This window comes from Carcharhinus amblyrhynchos, chromosome 9 (assembly GCF_965287045.1).
Source record: "Carcharhinus amblyrhynchos chromosome 9, sCarAmb.v2.hapA, whole genome shotgun sequence".
NCBI classification, from domain to species: domain Eukaryota; kingdom Metazoa; phylum Chordata; class Chondrichthyes; order Carcharhiniformes; family Carcharhinidae; genus Carcharhinus; species Carcharhinus amblyrhynchos.
The window spans coordinates 43,611,420-43,634,698 of NC_137332.1; the positions used below are offsets into that span (position 1 = coordinate 43,611,420).

General features: G+C 41.5%; 1 protein-coding gene across 1 annotated transcript in view; it reads left to right on the top strand.

Annotated features, from left to right (window-relative positions):
• The window catches only part of frem1b (Fras1 related extracellular matrix 1b), a 209,819-nt gene extending 196,069 nt beyond the window's left edge, over positions 1–13,750 (top strand). The window contains exons 34-36 of the mRNA XM_080195534.1: positions 6,722–6,837; positions 8,892–8,977; positions 11,827–13,750. Coding sequence (XP_080051660.1) covers positions 6,722–6,837; positions 8,892–8,977; positions 11,827–12,035 — 411 coding nt within the window. The 3' untranslated portion in view covers positions 12,036–13,750. The remainder of the gene's footprint in view (positions 1–6,721; positions 6,838–8,891; positions 8,978–11,826) is intronic.
• Positions 13,751–23,279: the final 9,529 nt, after the last annotated feature.

Here is a 23,279-nt window from a genome sequence, read left to right on the forward strand (position 1 = left end):
TTATGAAATCACATGAGGACGGTCTCAACAGGGATCTTGGGTTCATGTCGCACTATCTGTAACCCCCGTGACTTGCCTGGGTTTGCAAAACCTCACTTACTGTACTGTCTGGAGACAATACACATCTCTTTAAACTGTGATCAGTGCTCCTTCCACTCACATTATCAGCCACTTCAGGTCTTGAACAGCAGGTTAGGTGTAAAGATTTGCATTCTAATCAGTAATCTCTAAACTGTCTGTGCTTTATATGCTCTGTCTGAGGCCAGAACTCTCCATTCACCTGACGAAGAGGGTGTCCCTCGAAAGCTTGTGAGTATATTATCAAATAAATAGGTTGGACTAAAACCTGGTGTTGTCAGATTTTTTACTGTGTTTACGCCAGTCCAACGCCGGCATACCCACACACTGGCAGTGGCCAACTGATGCTGCCTGGCCACCCAACTGGCATTGCCTGGGTGTCGGATGGCCACTGCTGGGGTTCCAAGTGGGCCCTACCAGGTGGGCATTGCCCGATGGGCACGACCCAGCCATGGCTCCAACTACAGTATGTGCGTGAGTCTGTGTGTGCATATGCATGTGTATGTGTGTATCTTTTGGGGGTGGGGGCGTGGTAGGAGGTGAGAGAGGAACATATCAAGCTCCAAGAAGCCATCCAGCAGAGCATAAATATTGATGGAGGTGAACATTCCAACCCTGCACTTACATCAAACCTGGCATGGTGATGCTGAGTTGGCAATCCAATGTCATCACGCTGGTCTCCAATAGTACAGAAGATAGGTAGGTGTCAAAACTGGCAGCCTGCCCATCATCATAAACTAATTAAGCTTATTAGCAACCCAATAGACTGTTACTTGGCATTGTCTATTCCATTTTTCAGGTTGAAAGACTGCAAGTGGGACTAAGGCCACTTCTAGCAGTAGACTGTGCTGGTGAAGATGGGAGAGTTTCTCAGTTCTTTTAAATTAATTTAATAATTGATATTCAGCCTGAAGTAGGAGATATTGTCAGGGAAGAAAGCCGACTTCTTCAGGCTAAGCTGAAGTTTTTAGATTCCAGTATTGGACCCAGAGATTACTGTCCACCCTGGGCATTGTCCACTCTGGAGGAGACTGCTCTTCCAGTGAGGAGGAGAAGGGGGAGGGCAGCTGGCCAATGACAGGTGTGCCCTGTAGTCCAGCAAGGTGAGGAACCTGCTGCTATGCAAATGGGTGGTGAGAAGACACATCAACAGCAGGCAGAGAGAGGCACAGTGACACAGTGGTTAGCACTGCTGCCTCACAGTGCCAGGGAACTGGTTCAATGCCGGCCTTGGGTAACTGTCCATGTGATGTTCTCCCTGTGTCTGCATAGGTTTCCTCCATTTGCTCCGGTTTCCACCCACTGTTCAAAAATGTGGAGGCTAGGTTGATTGGCTGTGCTAAATTACCCCTTAGTGTCAGGGGGGGTTAGCAGGGTAAATACATGGAATTACAGGGCTAGGGTCTGGGTGGGATTGTTGTTGGTGCAGGATTGATGAATGGCCTCCTTCTGCACTGCAGGGAATCTATAGTTCCATGATGACTGTATCCTGCCAACACAGTGTACAGGGTGAAGATGACCTACCTCCAGATGTCAGAGTGTCAGTGTCTTAAAAGGCCACATTTCCTCAGGGAGACTGTCAATCACAGAGTAATGTGCTGGCTGACTAGATTGACTCAAATTGTGTTGGTGGCTACCCTAGGCCTACTAAATTGAAAGTTACATTGGCCTTGAACTTTTTCACCTTTGAGTCCTTCCAAGAGACCGTGGATTATGCAGCAGTGGCCATCATTACATCAAGGTTTTCACTAGTGCAATATTCAAGCACGTGAATTAATATTATTCAGTGCAGACAACACCAGTCAACCAGATGGAGTTTTTGCTACTATTTTACACCTGTGACAATCAAAGCAACTTTGGGGCAGCCAGGGGCTTTTGCAATCAGAGAAGCTTTCCATTAGATAAATGTGCAATTTTGCCTGTGACCATGTGTCTGGTATCCTGGGAGCTGTCATGATTCGTAAGTACTTAGGCATTCCCAGAGATGTGTGCACTGGAACCTTTGGAAAGCTGGCTTCTGGGAGACAAAGGATATCATGCAAGAGATAGTTTGTGACCTCAGTCAGAAATCCATGAACAGAGTCTGAGAGATCTTACAGTGAGAGACACACTTCCACCAGGGCCACCACTGAACTAATCATTAGTCTGCTCAAATTGACATTCAGACATCCAGACTGCAATATTCATGTCTTTATGTCCCATTGATGGTCATGGCCAACTACATGGCAGAGGACGATATAATAGAGTGAACTGCATCTTTTGACAAGGACAAGTATGAGGAGGAGTCAGATCATGAAGAGGGTAAACCACGCCAGACAGCTGCAGAAGCTGGTGTGCAGGAGGCATCAGATGGCCGAGAGCTGTGGGTCTCTATTAATGTGAAGATTTGCCCATTAATGTGCAGACCATTTTACCAGACCATCTTTGTCATATGGCCAATAGTTTGACTCCATTGCTTTGCTGTTAGCTCAAGCATCTCTTCCTCCAGTGAAGGAAAAATGGTTAGGTTTCAGCTCCAGGTCCCATCCTGTCCGTGTATTACCTCCCATTATTATGTGTCCTTTCCTCTGCAAAGACAAAAAAACATTGCAATTAATTATCTATGGAAAAATCATGCTTTTAGTTGTATATCCAACATGTTCATTGGCAGACAATACTTATCAATAATCCTTGCTAACTGATGTATTTTGTACTTCAGAAATCTCCCTGTCCCTCAGAATAAAATTGGCATATCTGCTTTATGATGTCTGATGCACTTGGATATGACACACACCACACCCTCAGCCTTTCCATAAAAGTCCTTCTGTGAAAGTCACCCAGAACACTGTGAGAAGCCACTCATCCTTTTACCAACCATATCCTTCAACAACTCCATGGCTGCTGGCTTTGTCTGTGACATCCATCCAGGTGCCACACTCTTTCCTAATTACCCTATCTACTTGCTTTGTCATCTTAAAACATTTATGAACATCATCAAATCATAGAATTCCGACAGTGCAGAAGAGGCCATTTGGCCCATTGAGTCTGCACTGACTCTCTGACAGAGTACCTTACCTTATCCCTCTCCCCTTTACCCCACACATCTTCATGGCTAATCCATCTAACCTACACATCTTGGGAACACTAAGGGACATTGCACCTAAACTGCACACCTTTTGACTGTGGGAGGAAAGCGGAGCACGCATGCACGCAGACATAGGGTGAATGTGCAAGTCACCCAAGGCTGGAATCAAACCTGGGTCCCTGGAGCTGTGAAGAAGCAGTGCTAACCACTGTGCCACAATGTCACCTGTGCTAACCAATGTGCTACCAGGTCCCGCTAACCTTGCACCTCCTTAGAATCATACCAATTGGATTATTCTGCCTTTCAGGCAGGGAGGAAGTGGTCGCGCGAGGGAACCGTGGTGTACTAAGGAAGTTGAATCTCTGGTGAAGAGGAAGAAGGAGGTTTATGTAAAGATGAGACATGAAGGCTCAGTTAGGGCACTGGAGAGTTATAAATTAGCCAGGAAGGAGCTAAAGAGAGAGTTAAGAAGAGCTAGAAGAGGACATGAGAAGACTTTGGTGGATAGGATCAAGGAAAATCCTAAAGCTTTCTACAGGTATGTCAAGAATAAAAGATTGGTTAGGGCAAGATTAGGGCCAGTCAGAGACAGCAGTGGGAAGTTGTGCGTGGAGCCTGAAGAGATAGGAGAGGCACTGAATGAGTATTTTTTGTCAGTATTTACGCAGGAAAAAGTCAGTGTAGTCGAGGAGAATACTGCAATACCAGGTAGTAGACTAGACGGGATTGAGGTACATAAGGAGGAGGTGTTGGCAATTTTTAAGAGTGTGAAAATAGATAAGTCACCTGGGCCGGATGGGATTTACCCTAGGATTCTCTGGGAGGCTAGGGAGGAGATTGCAGAGCCTTTGGCTTTGATCTTCATGTCATCGTTGGTTTCAGGTATAGTGCTGGAAGACTGGAGGATAGCAAATGTTGTCCCCTTGTTCAAGAAGGGGAGTAGAGATCATCCTGGGAATTATAGACCAGTGAGCCTTACTTCTGTTGTGGGCAAAGTTTTGGAAAGAATTATAAGGGATAGGATTTATAATCATCTAGAGGGAAATAAGTTGATTAGGGTTAGTCAACATGGTTTTGTGAAGGGTAGGTCATGCCTCACAAACCTTATCAAGTTTTTTGAAAAGGTGACCAAAGAGGTGGATAAGGCAGTTGATGTGGTGTATATGAATTTTAGCGAAGCGTTTGATAAGGTTCCCCATGGTTGGCTATTGCAGAAAATGCAGATGCATGGGATTGAGGGTGATTTAGCAGTTTGGATCAGGAATTGGCTAGCTGATAGAAGACAGAGGGTGGTGGTTGATGGGAAATATTCAACCTGGAGTTCAGTTACAAGTGGTGTACCTCAAGGATCTGTTTTGGGGCCACTGCTGTTTGTCATTTTTATAAATGGCCTAGATGAGGGTGTAGAAGGATAGATTAGTAAATTTGCTGACGACACCAAAGTTGGAGGAGTTGTAGACAATGAGGATGGATGTTACAGTTTGCAGAGGGACATAGATAAGCTGCAGAGTTGGGCCAAGAGGTGGCAGATGGAGTTTAATACGGAAAAGTGTGAGGTGATTCACTTTCGTAAGAATAACAGGAGTACAGAATATAGGGCTAATGGAAGGACTCTTAGTAGTGTTGACGAGCAGAGAGATCTCGGGGTCCATGTGCATAGCTCCCTGAAAGTTGACACCCAGATTGATAAGGTTGTTAAGAAGGCGTATGGTGTGTTAGCTGTTATTGGTAGAGGGATTGAATTTCGGAGCTGTGAGGTCATGTTACAACTGTACAAAACTCTGGTGCGGTCGCACTTGGAGTATTGCGTACAGTTCTGGTCGCTGCATTATAAGAAAGATGTGGAGGCATTGGAAAGGGTGCAGACGAGGTTTACCAGGATGTTGCCTGGTATGGTGGGAAGGTCTTGTGAGGAACGGCTGAGGGACTTGAGGTTATTTTCATTGGAGAGAAGAAGGTTACGAGGTGACCTGATTGAGGCATACAAGATGATCAAAGGATTGGATAGGGTGGACAGTGAGAGCCTTTTACCTCGGATGGTGATGGCTAACACAAGGGGACATAGCTTTAAATTAAGGGGTGGTAATTATAGGATGGATGTCAGAGATAGGTTCTTTACTCAGAGAGTAGTAAGGTTATGGAATGCCCTGCCTGCAGCAGTTGTGGACTCGCCAACTTTAAGGGCGTTCAAATGGTCAGTGGATAGGCATATGGATAACATTGGAATAGTTTAGGTTAGAGGGGCATTAGATTGGTTCCACTGGTCGGCGCAACATCGAGGGCCGAAGGGCCTGTACTGCACTGTTATGTTCTATGTTCTGTGTTCATAAATGAACAGGCAATTTGATGCTCTATTAGGAGAAACATCAGTTTCTCTGGAAAGAGGAGCAGTGTGAGTCCAGTAGGCTCCTTTATCTGTACCTTTGTGATGACAAGGTTTCAGAAGTAGTTACTCTTTTTATGCCAGTAAATATGTAAAAGCAACAGGTGGTGTTTCATGCAGGACGTGGGGGTCTTGTCTTTTGGTTGGAGGGTTGGCAAGAGCCCCACATTCCATCCTGTCCACCGATGTTAAATGTCTCTCAGGCAATTATGTGGCCAGATGTGGACTTTGCCTGGGATCGGAGATACCAGGATTAGAAATCCCACCACCTGAGAACTGCTGACCAGAGGCTGGCAGATGTTCATTGCAGGCAGTGCCAGCCAAAGGCAGGTAACAGCAATGCATCTCAGGAGAGACCTAGGATTGCCGAGCAACCCAGGCCATACATAGGTGAATGAGCGTGGGGGTCATAGGTTGGGTGGAATGGGGTGACTCAGCAAGGTACCCCACCCTTCCACAATGCTATGCCCTTGATCAGGCTCTGAATGTTTTCAAAGGAGGAACTTCCTCAGGAGACCAACTTTGCTGTATTTCTCATGAGGACTACCCCGTTTAGGTGCAGGATGAGAAGGCCTCCAGGCCCAGCCTTAATCAGGGCTGAGGCTGGAAGATTGTGGAAACCCCACCTGCCACACTCTCAGTCTGCCCCATGTTTTTGAGTTGATATTAAGAGAAAGTTGATATTTTTCTTCCCGTTATCCTCTATATCCCTCCATGAAGGCTCAAAATACATAACTATCAGCACTACCAGTCCTCAGTACCTCCCAGATGTGATTATTCTCCACATGTGAGGCTGAGACAGCGAGCATTGGCAGCCACAGAGTGCATATTTACTGAGCCTTTAATGTCCATATAGTTTCCAGGAAGGACATTAGATCATGACTAGGATGGGAACCTGATCACTTTTTTTCCCTTGAAGCCTAGGGGCCCTGTATCTAATTACTGTTTCACAGTCCAGTGTCCCAGTTGCGATCTACTAACTTGGAATGGAAGGAAGAAAGAATTAAACCTGGAGTAATATTCATTTCCTGCACTGCATAAACTTAATGCTTACATTTTTTATTAACATTAAGAAATATAGTTTTGCTATGCAGTTAAGTTTTGCTCTAACTTTGAATCCAGGAGTTTTATTTTATTTTCAAACTTCAACATATTTGAAACAAATAATCAGTGATTACAGTTTTGTATACTTACAGGAAAACCAGCACATTGAATGCCCTTCAGGCTGGACTCAACACAAGAAACATTGTTATATCATGGATCCTGAGAGAAATGCAACCTGGGAAGGAGCTGAAATAGCCTGTAGACAAATGTGAGTAACTTCTGTCAATTGCCAAATAAGGTTTCACTCCGTGAAGTTCATTTCAAAATCTCCAAGGCATCTACTTAAGGATATCAAGTTTAAGTGTAGGCATCAATGATAAGAAAGCCGAAGACTGTTCTATCAAGAACAATGGGCACCACTTTCTAACATATTTCTAGCAGTAACTGCTTAGCTATGACAGTTCCAGTACCTATAAGCAATTGGTGAAAGCACGTTGCTGTGGCTGCACTAAGTGGTTTTAGTCAGTAATTTATATTGTTTGATTACATTAAATATCCACATCGTTAAAAAGTTCCTGATAATGTTTCAGACCTGTAATTACTGAAGGATATACCACAAAGACTTCTTTTCTTTTCAAAGTAAAATTAATCTCGCTCCTGATCTCAAGTCAGCTAACCTAACAGAGGTCTAAGGATTGCAGCTGAATAATACAAGACTGTTTTACTTTCTAAAGTCTGACTGTAGGTATTGTATTGTTTTGGACATTTCAGAAAATAGCGTGAGCACAGTTAATTTCTTATGTTTATAAAGCAACTAACAATCCAAAGATAATTATAATATTTTAATAAGAGCCCGCATCTATTCTTTTTTCATCTTTTGTATCCTTTTTAGTTTAGTTAAAGAGGCACAATACATAATCTCAGGACACCACCAATATATGAAACAGAAGATTAGATAAATCATGGTGTCGTAATAGAGAGAAGACAAGTTTGGATTGTGAAAACTGTTAGATTGCAGAAGGATGAGGGACTGCATGATCTTAGATTTTCCACAACTTTCGATACCCTTAAAAAGAATGAATTAAGATGGGAGATGATTTGATAGGTCTGGATTTCACCATAGTGTGACACAAGGAGGAGGAGGAGGAGGTCACAATAGTTGTGAAAAAAATAGTTTATCTAAAGACAACAAGATGGTTAAAGTAAAAGCAGGCAACATGCAGTACCAGGTGGACAATGACCTTTTAACTTTTTTATTCATTCGGGGGCATGGGCATCACTGGCAGGCCAGCATTTATTGCTCATCCCAAGTTGCCCTTCAACTGAGTGGCTTGCTTGACCATTTCAGAGGGCAGTTGAGTGTCAACCACATTGCTGTGGCTCTGGAGTCCCACGTAGGCCAGACCAAGTAAGGACAGCAGATTTCTTTCCCTAAAGGATATTGGTGAACCAGATGGGTTTTTCCAACAATCAGCAATGGTTTCATGGCCATCAGTAGATTTTTAATACCAGATATTTTTATTGAATTCAAATTCCACCATCCGCATTGGAGGGATTCGAACAGGCTGAGTTCCGAATTAACAGATTAGCGCTAATGCCACTAGGCCATTGCCTGCTTAAGGAGAATTTAGTGTGGAATGGAGCTTGCTTTTTCTTTTTGCTTTAATGGGCACAGTCCTCAGATTCAGCCCATGGTTCAGTGGTAGCACTCTCCTCAGAGTCAGGCATTAGGGGTTCAGGTTCCACTCCAGAGACTTGAGCACAAAATAGGCAGACACTCCAGTACAGTGCTGAGGGAGTGCTGCATGGTCAGAGGTGCTGCTTTCCGATAAAGATATAAAATCATGTCCCAGTTTGCCTTCCTGGGTCAATGTAAATGATCCCATGTCACTAGTCAAAGCATATATATCCTTTCACTATCATCACTGAAACAAACTATCTTTGTCATGATCACATTGTTGCTTGTGGCAATTGCTGTGCATATATTTGTTATGCAATTCCTACATTGCAATAGTGTAGTAATTAGAAGTAGTTAATTAGCTGCAACTCCCCTATATAAATGAAAATCATCCAAATATTTATTTTTGTACTGATACAGAATGCGGCATAAGTCAGTGGTCAAAATAGGAATGCACTTACACTGTGGTTTCCAGTCTATTGCTGATAAAATATTTTGATATTATTTCTAATATGTTTCTTACTAGAATCTAACTTAATTGTCTATTTTACTGGTATTGTTGCAAAGTGAATTGTAAAAAATTAACTGTTATTTTCTAAAGAAAACAAATCTTTTCAAGGATTCCTAATATTTTCTGCCTATAGGTCACATGCCAGTTTAGTCAGTGTACATTCCAAGAAGGAAATGAAATGGCTTTGGAACTTTGCTAAGCGACAGCCATTCTGGATCGGTATGTATATGTGGAGAAATTAAATTGTGATGCCTGAACTCACAATACATTCTTCCTAATGATAGAAAAGCAGTAAATTGAAAAGGAAAGCATTTGGTATGCGTCTTTGGATAGATTTTCATCCTTGACTTAAATAATATTAAAGTAGTATGATGTTGAATTTCGAACATCGGCGGAATAGACCACTCAGCTCCTTGAGCCTACTCTGCCATTCAACTAGTTCATAGCTGATCATCCAACTCAATGTCATTTTCCTGTGTTATCCCTGCATCCCTTGATGTCACTCACCTAGAAATTGACTTCTGTCCAGAATGTACTGAATGCACTTCCACAACCCTCTGGGGTAGAGAATTCTAGTCCGAAATGGCTTGCTTCTTATTCTGAAACTGTAGGTGCTGGTCATAGCCTCCCATTTCTTGCCCTCTCCCCCATCACTTCACAGGCACTGCCTAGCCCCTTCAGAATTTTGTAAGTTGCAGTGAAATCATCACTCATTATCCACACTCCAGAAAATACAGGCTCAGTCTCCTCAACCTTTCCTCATAGGACAATCCCACCGTCCCAGGATTCAGTCTGGTGGACCTCCTCCTATAACCAGTATATCTTTAGGTAAGGAAAGCAAAACTGTACACAGTCCTCCAGGTATGTTCTAACCAAGGTTCTGTACAATTGAAGTAAGACATCTTTATTCCTGTACTCAAATCTCCATGCAATAAACGCCAATCTGCCTTCCCTATTGCTTGTCACACCTACATGTTCATTAGTCACAAAGCTAGCAAGGACACCCAGGTCCCTTTGGACACTGCCAATCTCTCCCCATTTAAGAAATATTCTGCACTTCCACTCCTCATACATGATCTCACATGTTTTCACATTATATTCCATTTGAATATTTGGTTGATTGAACATTTGAAACATTTGTAGCCAAAACCATAGATTAAACATTACTTCTATGATGTAACACGCTATGAAAATACTGTTTAGTCCAACTTGGTCAATTTTTCTACAGAAAACACATATGTTTTTCTCATTGTTTTGTTACATAGAGCATAATTACCTTTTCCACTTTAGGCAAAATAACTTCTCTTGTGGGATCAAATTATTTTTAATCATTGAGTTCACAGCAAAGTTCGTACAGGATCTCTTTTAAAAGTATAATTATGTTGAAAGGCCCCAGAGGTTTGTTGGAATGGAAGGGCAGGAGTTGGTAAAGTGATGACTTGGGAACCAAGAGATGGGGATCTATCCATTTTGTGTTATGTGAAGTTATAAACTTGAAGTGATGGCTAGAATATAATGTGCACTCACCTTGATAAATAACATCAAGGGAAGAACATGTTTATGAGTGGATCCGTCCTAATTCCCCATCATTATTACCTAGGGCTGAATTTTACAGTGCTCACCCCTACTCATTGCCGGTTAGAAAAGTTGGTAATGATATGGTCATCTTCAAAAAAGGTTGTCCTGCAGCAATAATACCCAGTGTAAAATCATGGAGAACATTTCTCAAAATGGTTCAGTGTAAATGGAGTCTCCTAAATATTTCAAAACGAAGCCTGTAGCTCTGCATGTGCAATCCCAATTTTGCTCAGAAGGATGAAGATCAACAAAAAGTTTTCACCAAAAAAAGTTGTGGATGAGTTTGGCATTGCGGATCATTTTTAAGAGATGACTTTCATCTGAATCATGAACAATGGCCTTAACTAGTCAAGCGTGGGACTTCCACTGCTCTGGAAGGAGCTGTGGGACCTGCTGACTAATCTGATTGGCCGGCACCTCTTGCAGTCCGAGCAGTGCTTGAACTTATTGGTGGGTGTTGCTCGCATTGCAAACACCTCCATGACGAAGACCAGTGGTGACCAGAGCCAGTCAAGTCCTGAGAATTTTGCTCGAGGTGGGGAGGAATCAGGCATCTGAGGAAGGGGTACAAGGGGAGGTAGGGGTACTGGTTTTGAAGGCCAGAAGGAGAAGGTTAAGTAGCAAGGGGAAGATAGAGAACATGCCCCAGTGCACATGGGACACCATCCTCTCCCACCCTGAAGGATGTACCCACCTTCCTTCCAACTCAAAGCATATGAATTAGGTGCAGGAGTAGAAAACTCATCCTCTCAGGCCAACTCAGCCATTCAATAAGATCTGACTGTAACTCTCCATCTACCCTCAATGACCTTTCACACCTTTGCTTTTCAAGAATCTATCTACCTCTACCTTAAAAATATTGAAAGACTCTGCTTCCACTGCTCTTTCAGGATGAGAGTTCCTCACACTCACTACCATCTAAGAGCAAAACCTTCTCCTTTATCCTATATGAGGGACACCTTTGGCCCCTGGTCATAGATTCTTCCACACGAGGAAATGTCCTTTCTACATCCACCCTATCAAGACCCCCTCAGGATCTTATCTGTTTCAATCAAGTCTCCTCTTACTCTTACTTTTCTCAAATCCATTATGAAAGTAGTTTCGTAAAATGAAACTGCAAATGCCAAAATCATCCATAACTTCTTTTTGGCATAAGCTTTTGCTCACCTTCGTCTTTTTGGTGGAAAATTGGGATTGCACATTTGGAACTATAGGCTTCATTCTGAAAGATTCCATTTTTATGCTGATCATTTTCAGATATGCTCTCCATGGATTTAAAATGGAATGAAACAGTGTATTCGGTAAAATTCATAAATTACTGCCTTAGAATTTTAATATTTTAACATAGCTTCCGCAAAAGTATGTTGATAGTTTTGGTTAAAAAAAACATTTAATTCATTCAAAACAAATGTGTACTATGTTAATATTATGCCATATGGAGTGCAGTGTGTACGTTGTGATTGTGTCACATTTTTGTATATTTACTGCAGGCTTAAGGGATGAGATTGGTTCAGGAAAATGGACATGGGTTAATGGAAGACCAGTAACCTTTACAAACTGGAAGAAAAATAAATCTTCACGGCTGGGAGAGGTTCAGCCAAGCTGTACTCTTGTCCGGGGTAAAGGCAAATGGGTGACCAGACAATGCAATGAAAAACAGGAGAGGTATATCTGCTGCATGTCTATACCGAGACCTTAACTAGCTCACTACAAAATGGGCCATGTTTCATGAACATCAGACAATACATTTCTGAAAATATGATATTCAACATCTCTATCTCTCTGTCCAAATTATGGCCATATCACAAGCCTGTGTATTGCTCTCAGGCTATTCCACTACTGACGTAATTGCCAGTGAGTTGCTCAATCAGAGAACACACACTGTTGTTCATGCCCTGTCTAGTCACTCATTATAAAATAATCAAAATGTATTTTGAATGTATCAGTTAATGACAAATCATGTTACTAACCATCAGAGTGATAGCATCCTGAAACATTTAAATAATTACAATAAAAGTTAACTTTCAGAAGCAAGTACAACATAAAACAGTGAACCATAACAGAATAATAGCTTAATTCGAGGCAAGCCCAGTGTGCACTTTAATCAGTAGTATTCTTTTATTTGTCAATGGCACTGCTAGTTCTTCTCCTTCAGCTGCAGGGGGAAGCAAATTATTAATCACAATTTAACTCAGATAGGAGTTACTCTGGTCCTTAAGCTACGAGGCATTTATCAATTTGTTGACAATTATTCTTTCTGTTCAGTATTTTCAGTAAAATCACAGACGTATTCTAAAGGAATGAGTTTGTGACTTTATTTAAGATAATGACCATACCTTTACAAGTGTAATTATGATGTTGCTACACATTACAAAGGCAATTCTTACCCATTTGTGCCATTTCAGTGCAGACATCAGATGCTTGTGGCTGGAATTCTTCCCACTCCTCTTACATTCTCATCTTAATTACTATTAGCATAAAATGATAACCAAGTTTGGCTACAATGTTGTACTGGATATCCATTGCTGTTGATGATACAGCACATATCAACAACACTTCAGAGAAACTGACAATGAAACTATAGCATGTATAAAAATATTACTTCTCAACACAACTGAATGCTTTGTTGTGTGACCAATACGAGTTGTACATTAGTTCCTTATGTCTTGTTAAATGCAAATTAATCTCATGGAAATCAACTGCAATTAATTCTCCCTAAGACCTCAAAACTGTGAAACTCCTTTCTGCCTTCAGCTATCACAATCTTCTCTATTTTCAAGTTGAGGAACCTATTATCTAATTACTTCAGTGAATAAAATTAGCAACTTGCATCAATAATACATTTTTATATCAATTTTGCTTTTAATTTGCTTCCAAATTGTGAGTTGTAGAAGTCTTTAAAAATCAACATTGGTCCCAAATATGTTATACTTTTTAAAATTCCCACACATCATGTAATGTAATTTCAAAACAACAAGAAGATCAGCTTAGCCTACTCAGAAGAACTTCTGTACGTTTTATTAAGAACCTTTTATGCAGTTGCATATCTAAGAATATTATTATATAGTGATTTTTAAAAATGTTACACAGAAATTTATGCCGCATAAGGAAAGACCTGCAAGATTTTTGATTAAAAGGCTGTTCTATGAAGAATTTACAAATAATGATTTAGATTACATGAGTGATAACATGGTAAACAATGGAATATGTGTTGGTTCAATTGTTGTTCCACAAAGTAACTAAATTTTCATTGATAAATGCAGATAATACAGTGGCAGCCTCGGGTGATGGCTCTAGCCTTTGTGTCGTAAATACGATTGTTTCAATCATGTTCAAGAAAATATGAATTTTTATGTCATGAATTATTATGAAATGTTCTGCGAGATCCAACATGTATCAAAATATATTAAACAATTTAAATGCCAAAAATAACTTTGTTTGGCTTTACTTAGTCTTTGGTTAAGCACATCTAATTTGAAAACTAGAAGAGAATGAACGCATAGGCCATAGTTAAAGAGGTTAATGGTATGTTGAACCTATTGTTTATATTGGATAAATTGCCCTTTTATATTGTGGAAAATAATCCAAAACAAGTTGCATGTCATTTTGCTTCTGCAATCCTCCATCCATTCAAAATCCATTGGCCCAGCAGGACACAGGATTTACCCTAGGATTCTCTGGGAGGCAAGAGAGGCGATTGCAGAGCCTCTGGCTCTGATCTTCAGGTCGTCGTTGGCCACAGGTGTAGTGCCAGAAGACTGGAGGATAGCGAATGTTGTCCCATTGTTTAAGAAGGGGAACAGAGACTTCCCCAGGAATTATAGACCAGTGAGTCTTACTTCTGTTGTGGGCAAGGTTTTAGAAAAAATTATTAGGGATAGGATTTATAGTTATTTAGAGAGTAATGAATTGATTGGAGATAGTCAGCATGGTTTTGTGGAGGGTAGGTCGTGCCTTACTAACCTTATTGAGTTTTTTGAGAAAGTGACCAAAGAGGTGGATGGGGGTAAGGCAGTTGACGTGGTATATATGGACTTTAGTAAGGCGTTTGATAAGGTTCACCATGGAAGGCTTCTGCAGAAAATGCAGATGTATGGGATTGAGGGTGATTTAGGTAATTGGATCAGGAATTGGCTAGCGGATAGGAGACAGAGGGTGGTGGTTGATGGTAAGTATTCGTCATGGAGTTCAGTTACTAGCGGTGTGCCTCAAGGATCTGTTTTGGGGCCACTGCTGTTTGTAATTTTTATAAATGATCTGGATGAGGGTATAGTTGGGTGGATTAGTAAATTTGCTGATGACATCAAAGTCGGAGGTGTGGTAGATAGTGAGGAAGGGTGTCATAGTTTACAGAGAGACTTGGACAAGTTGCAGAGCTGGGCCGAGAGGTGGAGGATGGAGTTTAATGCGGAGAAGTGTGAGGTAATGCACTTTGGCAGAAATAACAGATGTGTAGAGTATAGGGCTAACGGTAGGACTCTGAATAGTGTGGATGAACAGAGGGATCTAGGTGTATGTGTACATAGATCCCTGAAAGTTGGGAATCAAGTAGATAAGGTTGTTAGGAAAGCATACAGTGTCTTGGCGTTTATTGGTAGGGGGATTGAATTTAGGAGCCGCAGCGTCATGTTGCAACTGTACAAAACTCTGGTGCGGCCGCACTTGGAGCATTGTGTGTAGTTCTGGTCCCCACATTATAGGAAGGATGTGGAGGCTTTGGAGAGGATGCAGAGGAGGTTTACGAGGATGTTGCCTGGTATGGAGGGGAGGTCCTATGAGGAGAGACTGAGGGATTTGGGGTTGTTTTCATTAGAAAGAAGGTGGCTAAGGGGGGACCTTATTGAAACATATAAGATGATTAGAGGTTTAGATAGGGTGGACAGTGATAGCCTTTTTCCTTGGATGGAGAAAGCTAGCACGAGGGGGCATAGCTTTAAATTAAGGGGTGGTAGTTATAGGACGGATGTCAGAGGTAGGTTCTTTACCCGGAGGGTGGTGAGGGATTGGAATGCCCTGCCTGCTGCAGTTGTAAATGTGCCTAGTTTGGGGGCGTTTAAGAGATCCGTGGATAGGTTTATGGATGGAAAGAACATAAGAACATAAGAAATAGGAGCAGGAGTAGGCCATCTAGCCCTTCGAGCCTGCCCCGCCATTCAATAAGATCATGGCTGATCTGTCGTGGCTCAGTTCCACTTTCCCGCCCTCTCCCCATAACCCTTAATCCCTTCTCTTATCAAAAACCCATCAACCCGCTTCTTAAAAATATTTAGCGAGGCAGCCTCCACCACTTCAACGGGCAGAGAATTCCAGAGATTCACCACCCTTTGAGTGAAGAAGTTCCTCCTCAACTCCGTTCTAAACCGCCTCCCCTTTATCTTGAGGCTGTGCCCCCTAGTCCTACTGTCTTTTTTGAGCGGGAAGAGTCTCTCCACCTCCATCCTATCCATCCCATTCATCATCTTATACGTCTCAATGAGATCTCCCCTCATTCTTCTAAACTCTAACGAGTACAAGCCTAGTTTATTCAGCCTCTCCTCATAGCTCAATCCCCTCAGCTCCGGTATCAGCCTAGTAAACCTCCTCTGCACTCCCTCCAGGGCCAAAATATCCTTGCGCAGGTGCGGCGCCCAAAACTGCACACAGTACTCCAGCTGCGGCCTCACCAATGCCCTATACAGCTGCAGCAAGACCTCCCTACTTTTATATTCAATCCCCCTCGCTATGAAGGCCAGCATGTAGATGCTTAAAGGGATTGGTTTAGGTTAGCAGGTCATTGCTTTTTAATTGGTCGGCGCAACATCGTGGGCCGAAGGGCCTGTTCTGCACTGTAATGTTCTATGTTCTACATCTATCATAACGGTCCTTTTCATAATTTTTAAGCATCTACATGACTAGTATGGAGATGTTATGGCACAGTGGGTAGCACACTGTGTACTCAATGTGACCACTACCTTTGAAAAGGACTTTGAACCTATGTGACTCACGTGATGAAGGAACCATTTTGTTTTTTTTTAAAACCACCAAGCAACTGCTTGCAGACGAAGAGTTCCACCAACAGCCATCAAATTAGCTGCAATCCATCAAGCAGCCAGGTTAATCAACAGCAGTACCTCATAAGCAGGGACACCCAAGAGAAGGACACCCCGTATCTGTTCCAACCACAGAACAGTTCAGAACCAACCTCCTAGAAATTCAATTACAAAAAACCTCACAGCCTGTTGAGAACATAAACCCTTTAAAAACCCTTCACTAATTTAAACATTGATTTTATCTAAGAAACCTCAGGGTATGCATGAAAGAAACTGAAATAATTTTAAGCTGTAACAGTATTACCTTCCTCTGTATCAAATTTTTGTTTGTACGAGGATGTGCACAAAATGTGTGAGTGAAACAGTGTGTCACTTGTGTGATAATAAATCATCTTTATTTTTAAATTCAAAAGTACTTGCTGCTAGAATTATTTGATTTGGACATGCTGAGGGTAAAAATTCATCTCTTATATTCCAACATACTGATTATGGGCAGAGAAAGGAAACATGTAAATTCTGTCTGTGACAATACCATAAAGATGTTTCTGCACATGTTACCACGGGGGTCTCAATACTTCTTAATTTTTCTTTAATGACAGTTATGTGACCCCCGACATCAGCAACTGATGAGGAAACATGCTGCCGAGAGTGGTCCCACCCTGCATGATTGCACATGGAACACATGACCCTCACACGCACTTACAATTTTCACTGTATTTGCACAACAGGTGACTCTTGATATCTAAGAGAACGTGGTGCCCACTTCTTGTCCTGCTGTTGGGATCCACAATCTTCTACATAAAGCCTGTCTGAGGTGTCCTTTGTAACAACAGATATCTAATGATGTCAATGAAAGCAATGCTGACACCTTCACAGTAATGAATATAGTGCCAGCTGGCACATGATCATGGCTGTCAGATACAAACAGGACTTTGAAGGACAATCCTTAGAGGTTTAATCTGAAATCTTTCAGAAATCCACAAAGCTTCATTTGAATAATTTTTTTCTCATCTGCCCCAATATACCAGTAATGCCTCATCCCTTTCCACCTCACATATTAAAATCTGTCTGTTGTGCTCCTTGACATTTGTATTCATGCACTTTGTCCTTCAAGAATATGAGCAACCCTCTGTCAAAACTGTGAGAATGAAAGAGATATTAACTCAAAGGGAAATGTTAACCCAAACTTGAGAAACTGGATGCAACATTGGTTTTATGTACTGATTTTAATTTTCAATGAAGTCACTTGCCATGCCAGAAACTCCAAGGTGTTTTATGACACTAGCTGAGACCTTAACTTTTTACCTTTGAATTTAATACAGGTAAGCATGAGGTGTTTCACTCCAGATATAATTCAAGTGATTCACTAGGAAGCTTTTATCAAACAAAGTTTATTGAAGAATATAATTAAAATATAATCAGAAAAATAGCATAACTTTTACCAGTTAAAAGAGAATAACCACAATATTGTGTGAATCCTAACAGCTATCTGTACTGTTTCAAATCAGACAAACCCCATAAACATCCATCCCTTTCTAGATTTGGCACATAAAGTACGAATTCTCATGTAATGCTGGATTTTGCAGCCTTTTAACACCTGCTATGAATTAGCCCTTCGGATGCTGAATTAGAATGCTGAGGCTTTCCGGTCCTGGAATGTTCAGCACACTTTAAGTGAGAGATACACTGCTTGCCTCTAGCTGCTAGCTAGCAATTCATGATAGCAGGATTTCCAACACCAGAGAGAAACGTTCTGTCTCAAGGCTTAACAGCTTCTGACAAAGGTGAAACTAAAACTCTGGACTTTATTATGGAAAAAGACTGTCCTTCAGGCATCACCTGCCCTGGCAATCATTCACCACCAGCAATTCAACAGGTCCTAAAAACTCAAGGACACTGCATTAGGCTAGATTAAACATAAACATTGCTTTAATTATCCTGCTTCAGCAAATAAAAGATACCAGCTACAGGCAAAACGGTGCCAACATAAACCCACCAGGGTCTGTTTGAAAAAAACTGCAGAGAAGCATGATTAAAATACATTTCTTGAAGGCACAGTATCATCACACAGCAAAGAGTCGTATCAGACTAGATGTAAAATCAGTGATCCATCTAATCCTGTGCGTTTTCCACTTGACAAAAAAGGTTAAAATTATTCTTCACTGCATTCCATTTTCTTATTGATATAGATGGAGGATATCTTGATAAGTGGTTTTGAAATTTGCATAGTATTTATGTGTATATGCAAGGTACAAGGGCAAAGCACATTACATCATTTATTGGGTGAAATAATGTGCATACCACCTGGACAGAAACAATATAAATGATTTAGCCTCGTTGCAGTTCCTGGTGGAGCTTTGATCTCATGCAGGAAGTGTTCAGCATGTTACATTTCTCCAATTGCTTTTAAGGGATGATTTTCCAAGTTAGCACCATAGAGGGGGACCTTGCCTGGCAGCTGCGCATGTTATAAAATCATTGGCAAAGTGTCCTGAATTTTGCAACATGCAATTCCAGCAGGCAAGGTTGCCCACTGGTGGCACAAATTCAGAAAATTCCATCTTTTGGCAAAGCATGTAGAAATGATAAAAACCCTGAAATGCTAATAAAATCTGGAGCCACAATTTCCAGTGGTTTGATATGTTTGTATTTTGCTGCAGGACATACACCATGAATTATTAAAATATTAATAAACAAAAAAAAGTCAAATCATTAATGTCATTTTAGCTCAAACATAAAACTTTCTTATTAGCTTCTCAAGCTTGCATGTACACATTTTAAAAGGCAAATCAGTTTACCTGTCTGAATTCTTTTAAAGTTTAAAGATTGAAGATTATCAGTTAATGTGTGTGTCCAGTGAGGTGCATTGAAAAAGGTAATGTGGGAAAATTATAACTGCCTTAGATGATGAAGATCCTTGAATTGCAAGTGGATAGTGAGGGGTAAGGTTATTGGTTAGTATAGTGACTGACTCTTGTGATGCCCCCAGTTAGCACCTGGAAGGAAATACAGGATAATAATGACCTTCACTGCCAATATAGCACAGGTAGCTGGTTCTCATTACAGCTCAGATTCCAGGTGATGACCTGGAATAGCATCTTGTTATAGCCATTTGCATACCTGTGTATATAAGCAAACCGGAATAAACCAATTTTGCTCAGTTATTAGAACATAAGAACATAAGAAATAGGAGCAGGAGTAGGCCATCTAGCCCTTCGAGCCTGCCCCGCCATTCAATAAGATCATGGCTGATCTGTCATGGCTCAGTTCCACATTCCCGCCCTCTCCCCATAACCCTTAATCCCCTCTCTTATCAAAAACCCATCAACCCACATCTTAAAAATATTTAGCGAGGTAGCCTCCACCACTTCAACGGGCAGAGAATTCCAGAGATTCACCACCCTTTGAGTGAAGAAGTTCCTCCTCAACTCACACCACGTGAAGATCAGATCTTTTGTCCTGTAATAATATCACAGTTTGGCGATAGGATTACAGATTCTCGAGCCAAATATATTCAGTTGCGAAGATGCCAACAAACCAGCAAAGAAACTGAGAGTGTTTTGAAAACTAAGGAATAGGTTTATAAATCCTGTTTTAGAGAAAAAAATAGTTTGAGCTTTGAAAATGGCTGCATCAATGGGTATTATTATGTGACTGGGTAGGTATAATCTGACAAAGTATTTTGGTGTGTATGCAGAGTGGCTTGAGAGGTTTTACTCTCCTAATAATAGTCAGAATTTTACTGGCTTGTCCCGTCCATTGATGGGTAGAGTGAGCTGGTAAAATCTTGACAGAGTAGAGAAATCAGGATCAAGCCCCATTTCTCGGCTCTCGTGATTTTACAAGAGACAGGTTTCTTCTGAGGCCAGCCTCTCATTGGAAATGGGTGAGTAGCTGAATAATTTATTCAGATTTATTTAAATTAAGATTAGCATCTGTTTAGCAAGTCCGGTACACAATCGTCTGGGTTCACTTGCCTCTGTGGCCTCGCCAGGAGAGATTCTCTATGGTGAGGAAAATACCTGCTCCTCAAAAAGGGGAACAGTCATGTTGGCTTTGCTAGTGGAACCAGTGGTCATCGAGGCCCCCAGGGAGGGTGACACTAAAAGGGGGTGCCCCTTGGACAGTGCCACCCTCACACCTTGACAGTATCAGCCTGGCACTTGGGTAATGCCCAGCAGGCAATGCTTGGAGGAGGCTAAAGGGGCAGGATAGGGGTGGAGCCTGAAGGAGACCGAGCCTGGAGAGGGCATAGCCCGAAGGGACGGCCCAATCAGGGAGGGGGGTGGTGGTCACTGCATACCCTTCAGAAGTAATTGCATTGAGGGAAGGGGGGGTGCTGTTGCTGCTCTGCAGATGTAAAATCTGATCCAGTGAGGGAAGGGTCTGCTGCTGCTCTGCAGATACAATTGGATCGGGGGAGGGGGGAGCAATTAGCCTGGGTACCGGGATGCAGCAAAGGCTAGATGTCCATCTGTTGTAGGGCTCCTGATCGGCTGTAGGTCCCCCCATTGTGGGGAAAGAGGTAACTGGTTAAGGCTGAGGCCTGACAGCTCTCTCTTTGTCTGTCTAACCCTTGAAACATCAGAGATTTGCACATGCACAGTAGTTCCCTTTACAGGCTGGCTGGCAAATTAAGATGTGGAGATGCCGGCATTGGACTGGGATAAACACAGTAAGAAGTCTCACAACACCAGGTTAAAGTCCAACAGGTTTATTTGACAGTAAGGCCACTACTTGTGAAGGGGCAAACCCCAAAAGCTTGTGGATTTACTATCATATAAACTGGTTGGACCTGCTGTTGTGAGACTTCTTACTGGCAAATTAAGCCCAGCTCATTGCTTTGCAGCAGCTACAAACAGTCTACGCAATTTTTTGAATGACTACATATGTTAGATTGGGCATGAAAACTTGCCAAAAATGGTTCAGGAATTCTCTCATAGCTAGACACTTAGAAGAATTCTCATAAAAATTCACTCGCTATCTTTGAAGTTCCAGCTGATATTCCACTTCCTATCAGTTAGTGGGAGAAAGAAAAAGATCAACCTTTCGATGGAGGCAGGTCCAGAAGTGTATGAAATGCTCAAGAATTCATTGACTCTTACTAAGTGAAAAGACATATTACTGTCAAATATTTTGTATAGCTTAAGTGGCGCTATAGTCCCAAACCATTGGAGATTGCTGAAAGCAATCAGTTGGAACATGGAATTACTTACCCAGTTAGGACATTGAAGAGTTTATTGTGGCTTTGAAAAGTCTGTCATTATAGTTTTGGGAATTTCAAGAGAAGGCATTGCTAGGCAGATTAGTGTGCAGTTTAAAAAGTGATCACATTCATGGTAAGTTGCTGACAATGCTGTTTCATATACTGGTGTTTTTTCAAAGCCAGCTGAATAAGCTGAAGGCCCCAACCAAGGCAGTTAGTAGTAGCAGTGGGATTAGGAAGTCCTGTTACTGGCTTAGGCCAACATTGGACACATAATTGTCCATTTCCAAAGACTGAGTGCTATAACTGCAAGAAGAAGAATCATTGAAGGCATGTTGAAAAAATATAAACAAAGAAAACTCTGACTGGATGGGATGGCAGTCACTGCATATGGTGTTAATCAACAGCAGGTCAATGTGGGGTCAATGAGAAAATCCCCATAATCTCCATGTACTGGTTCCAGTTGCACACAATTATCAATGTGTAAAATTGTCCATCATTGTCATGAAGGGTGAAAACCCAGCATAGCTAACAAGAGATACAAGTAAAACTGGAATGAGATGTTTCACATAGAAGCAAAGTTTACAATGTAGGACAATGTAATTGCCAAGTCTTGAGTGTCACCAGTAAACCTTCAAAGATGCAAAGCCAATGTACAGCTTCAAAGGAGCATTAGACCCATTTACTGCAGGCCCCATCCAGTACCTATTGCTCTAAGGTAAAAAGTAGAGGCAAGAGCTGAAAAAACTTGAGACTAAGAACACAATCTCTGAAGTAGAACAGTGTAATTGAACTACTCCCATCATAGTAGTATCAAAGCTGGATGGTAGTGTAAGATTATGCTGATATTATAAGGAATGTACTGAAACGTAATCAACCCGCTACTTTGCCAGCTGTGAAGCATCTGTTCACAATCTTGCTGGGAGGCCAAATTTGTTCAAAATTAGATCTAATAAATATTGACCTGCAACCTGAATCGGACCATGAATCTAAGTCTTATTTGACCATTAATATACACTTGGATCTGTTTCAGTTTCATAATTTAAGCTTAAGTTTATTTTTTAGTGCCAACAGTAGGCTTACATTTACACTGCAACAAAGTTACTGTGAAAATCGCCTAGTTGCCACACTCCATGTCTGTTTGGGTACATTGAGGGAAAATTTAGCATAGCTAATGCACCTAACCAGCACATCTTTCAGACTGTGCCAGGAAACTGGAGCACCTGGAGGAAATAGACTGCCATTGGTGTTTCTTCAGCCCTAAGAATTTTTCAAGGAGTAATGAAGCAGATTTTGCAAGGAATTCAGGGAGTAGTGTTCTCTTTGAAAGAAGTAATTTTTTCAGCTCTAAACAGGCAGACCCATAACAGGCTGAAAAAGGTGCTCCAATGCTTGGAAAAGCATCGAGTTTTGGCAAAAGCACAAATGATTCAAAATGCTATAGAGTATTTGGGTCACAGGGCAGACAAAGATGGATTACATTCTACCAGGACTAAGGTTCAAGCAATAAGAAAAGCACTGCACACTCAGAATATTTCTAAGCTTGGATATTTTTGGGCTTCTACAGTAAGTTTATACCAAATGTGCAATCGTATTGCATCCATTGAATGGGCTCTTGAGGGAGTTCCATGGAATTGGACAAGTGAGTGTAACAAGGCATTCCAGTTGTGTGAAACCAAATTAGTAGGTTATTCCTCTTGATAAAGAT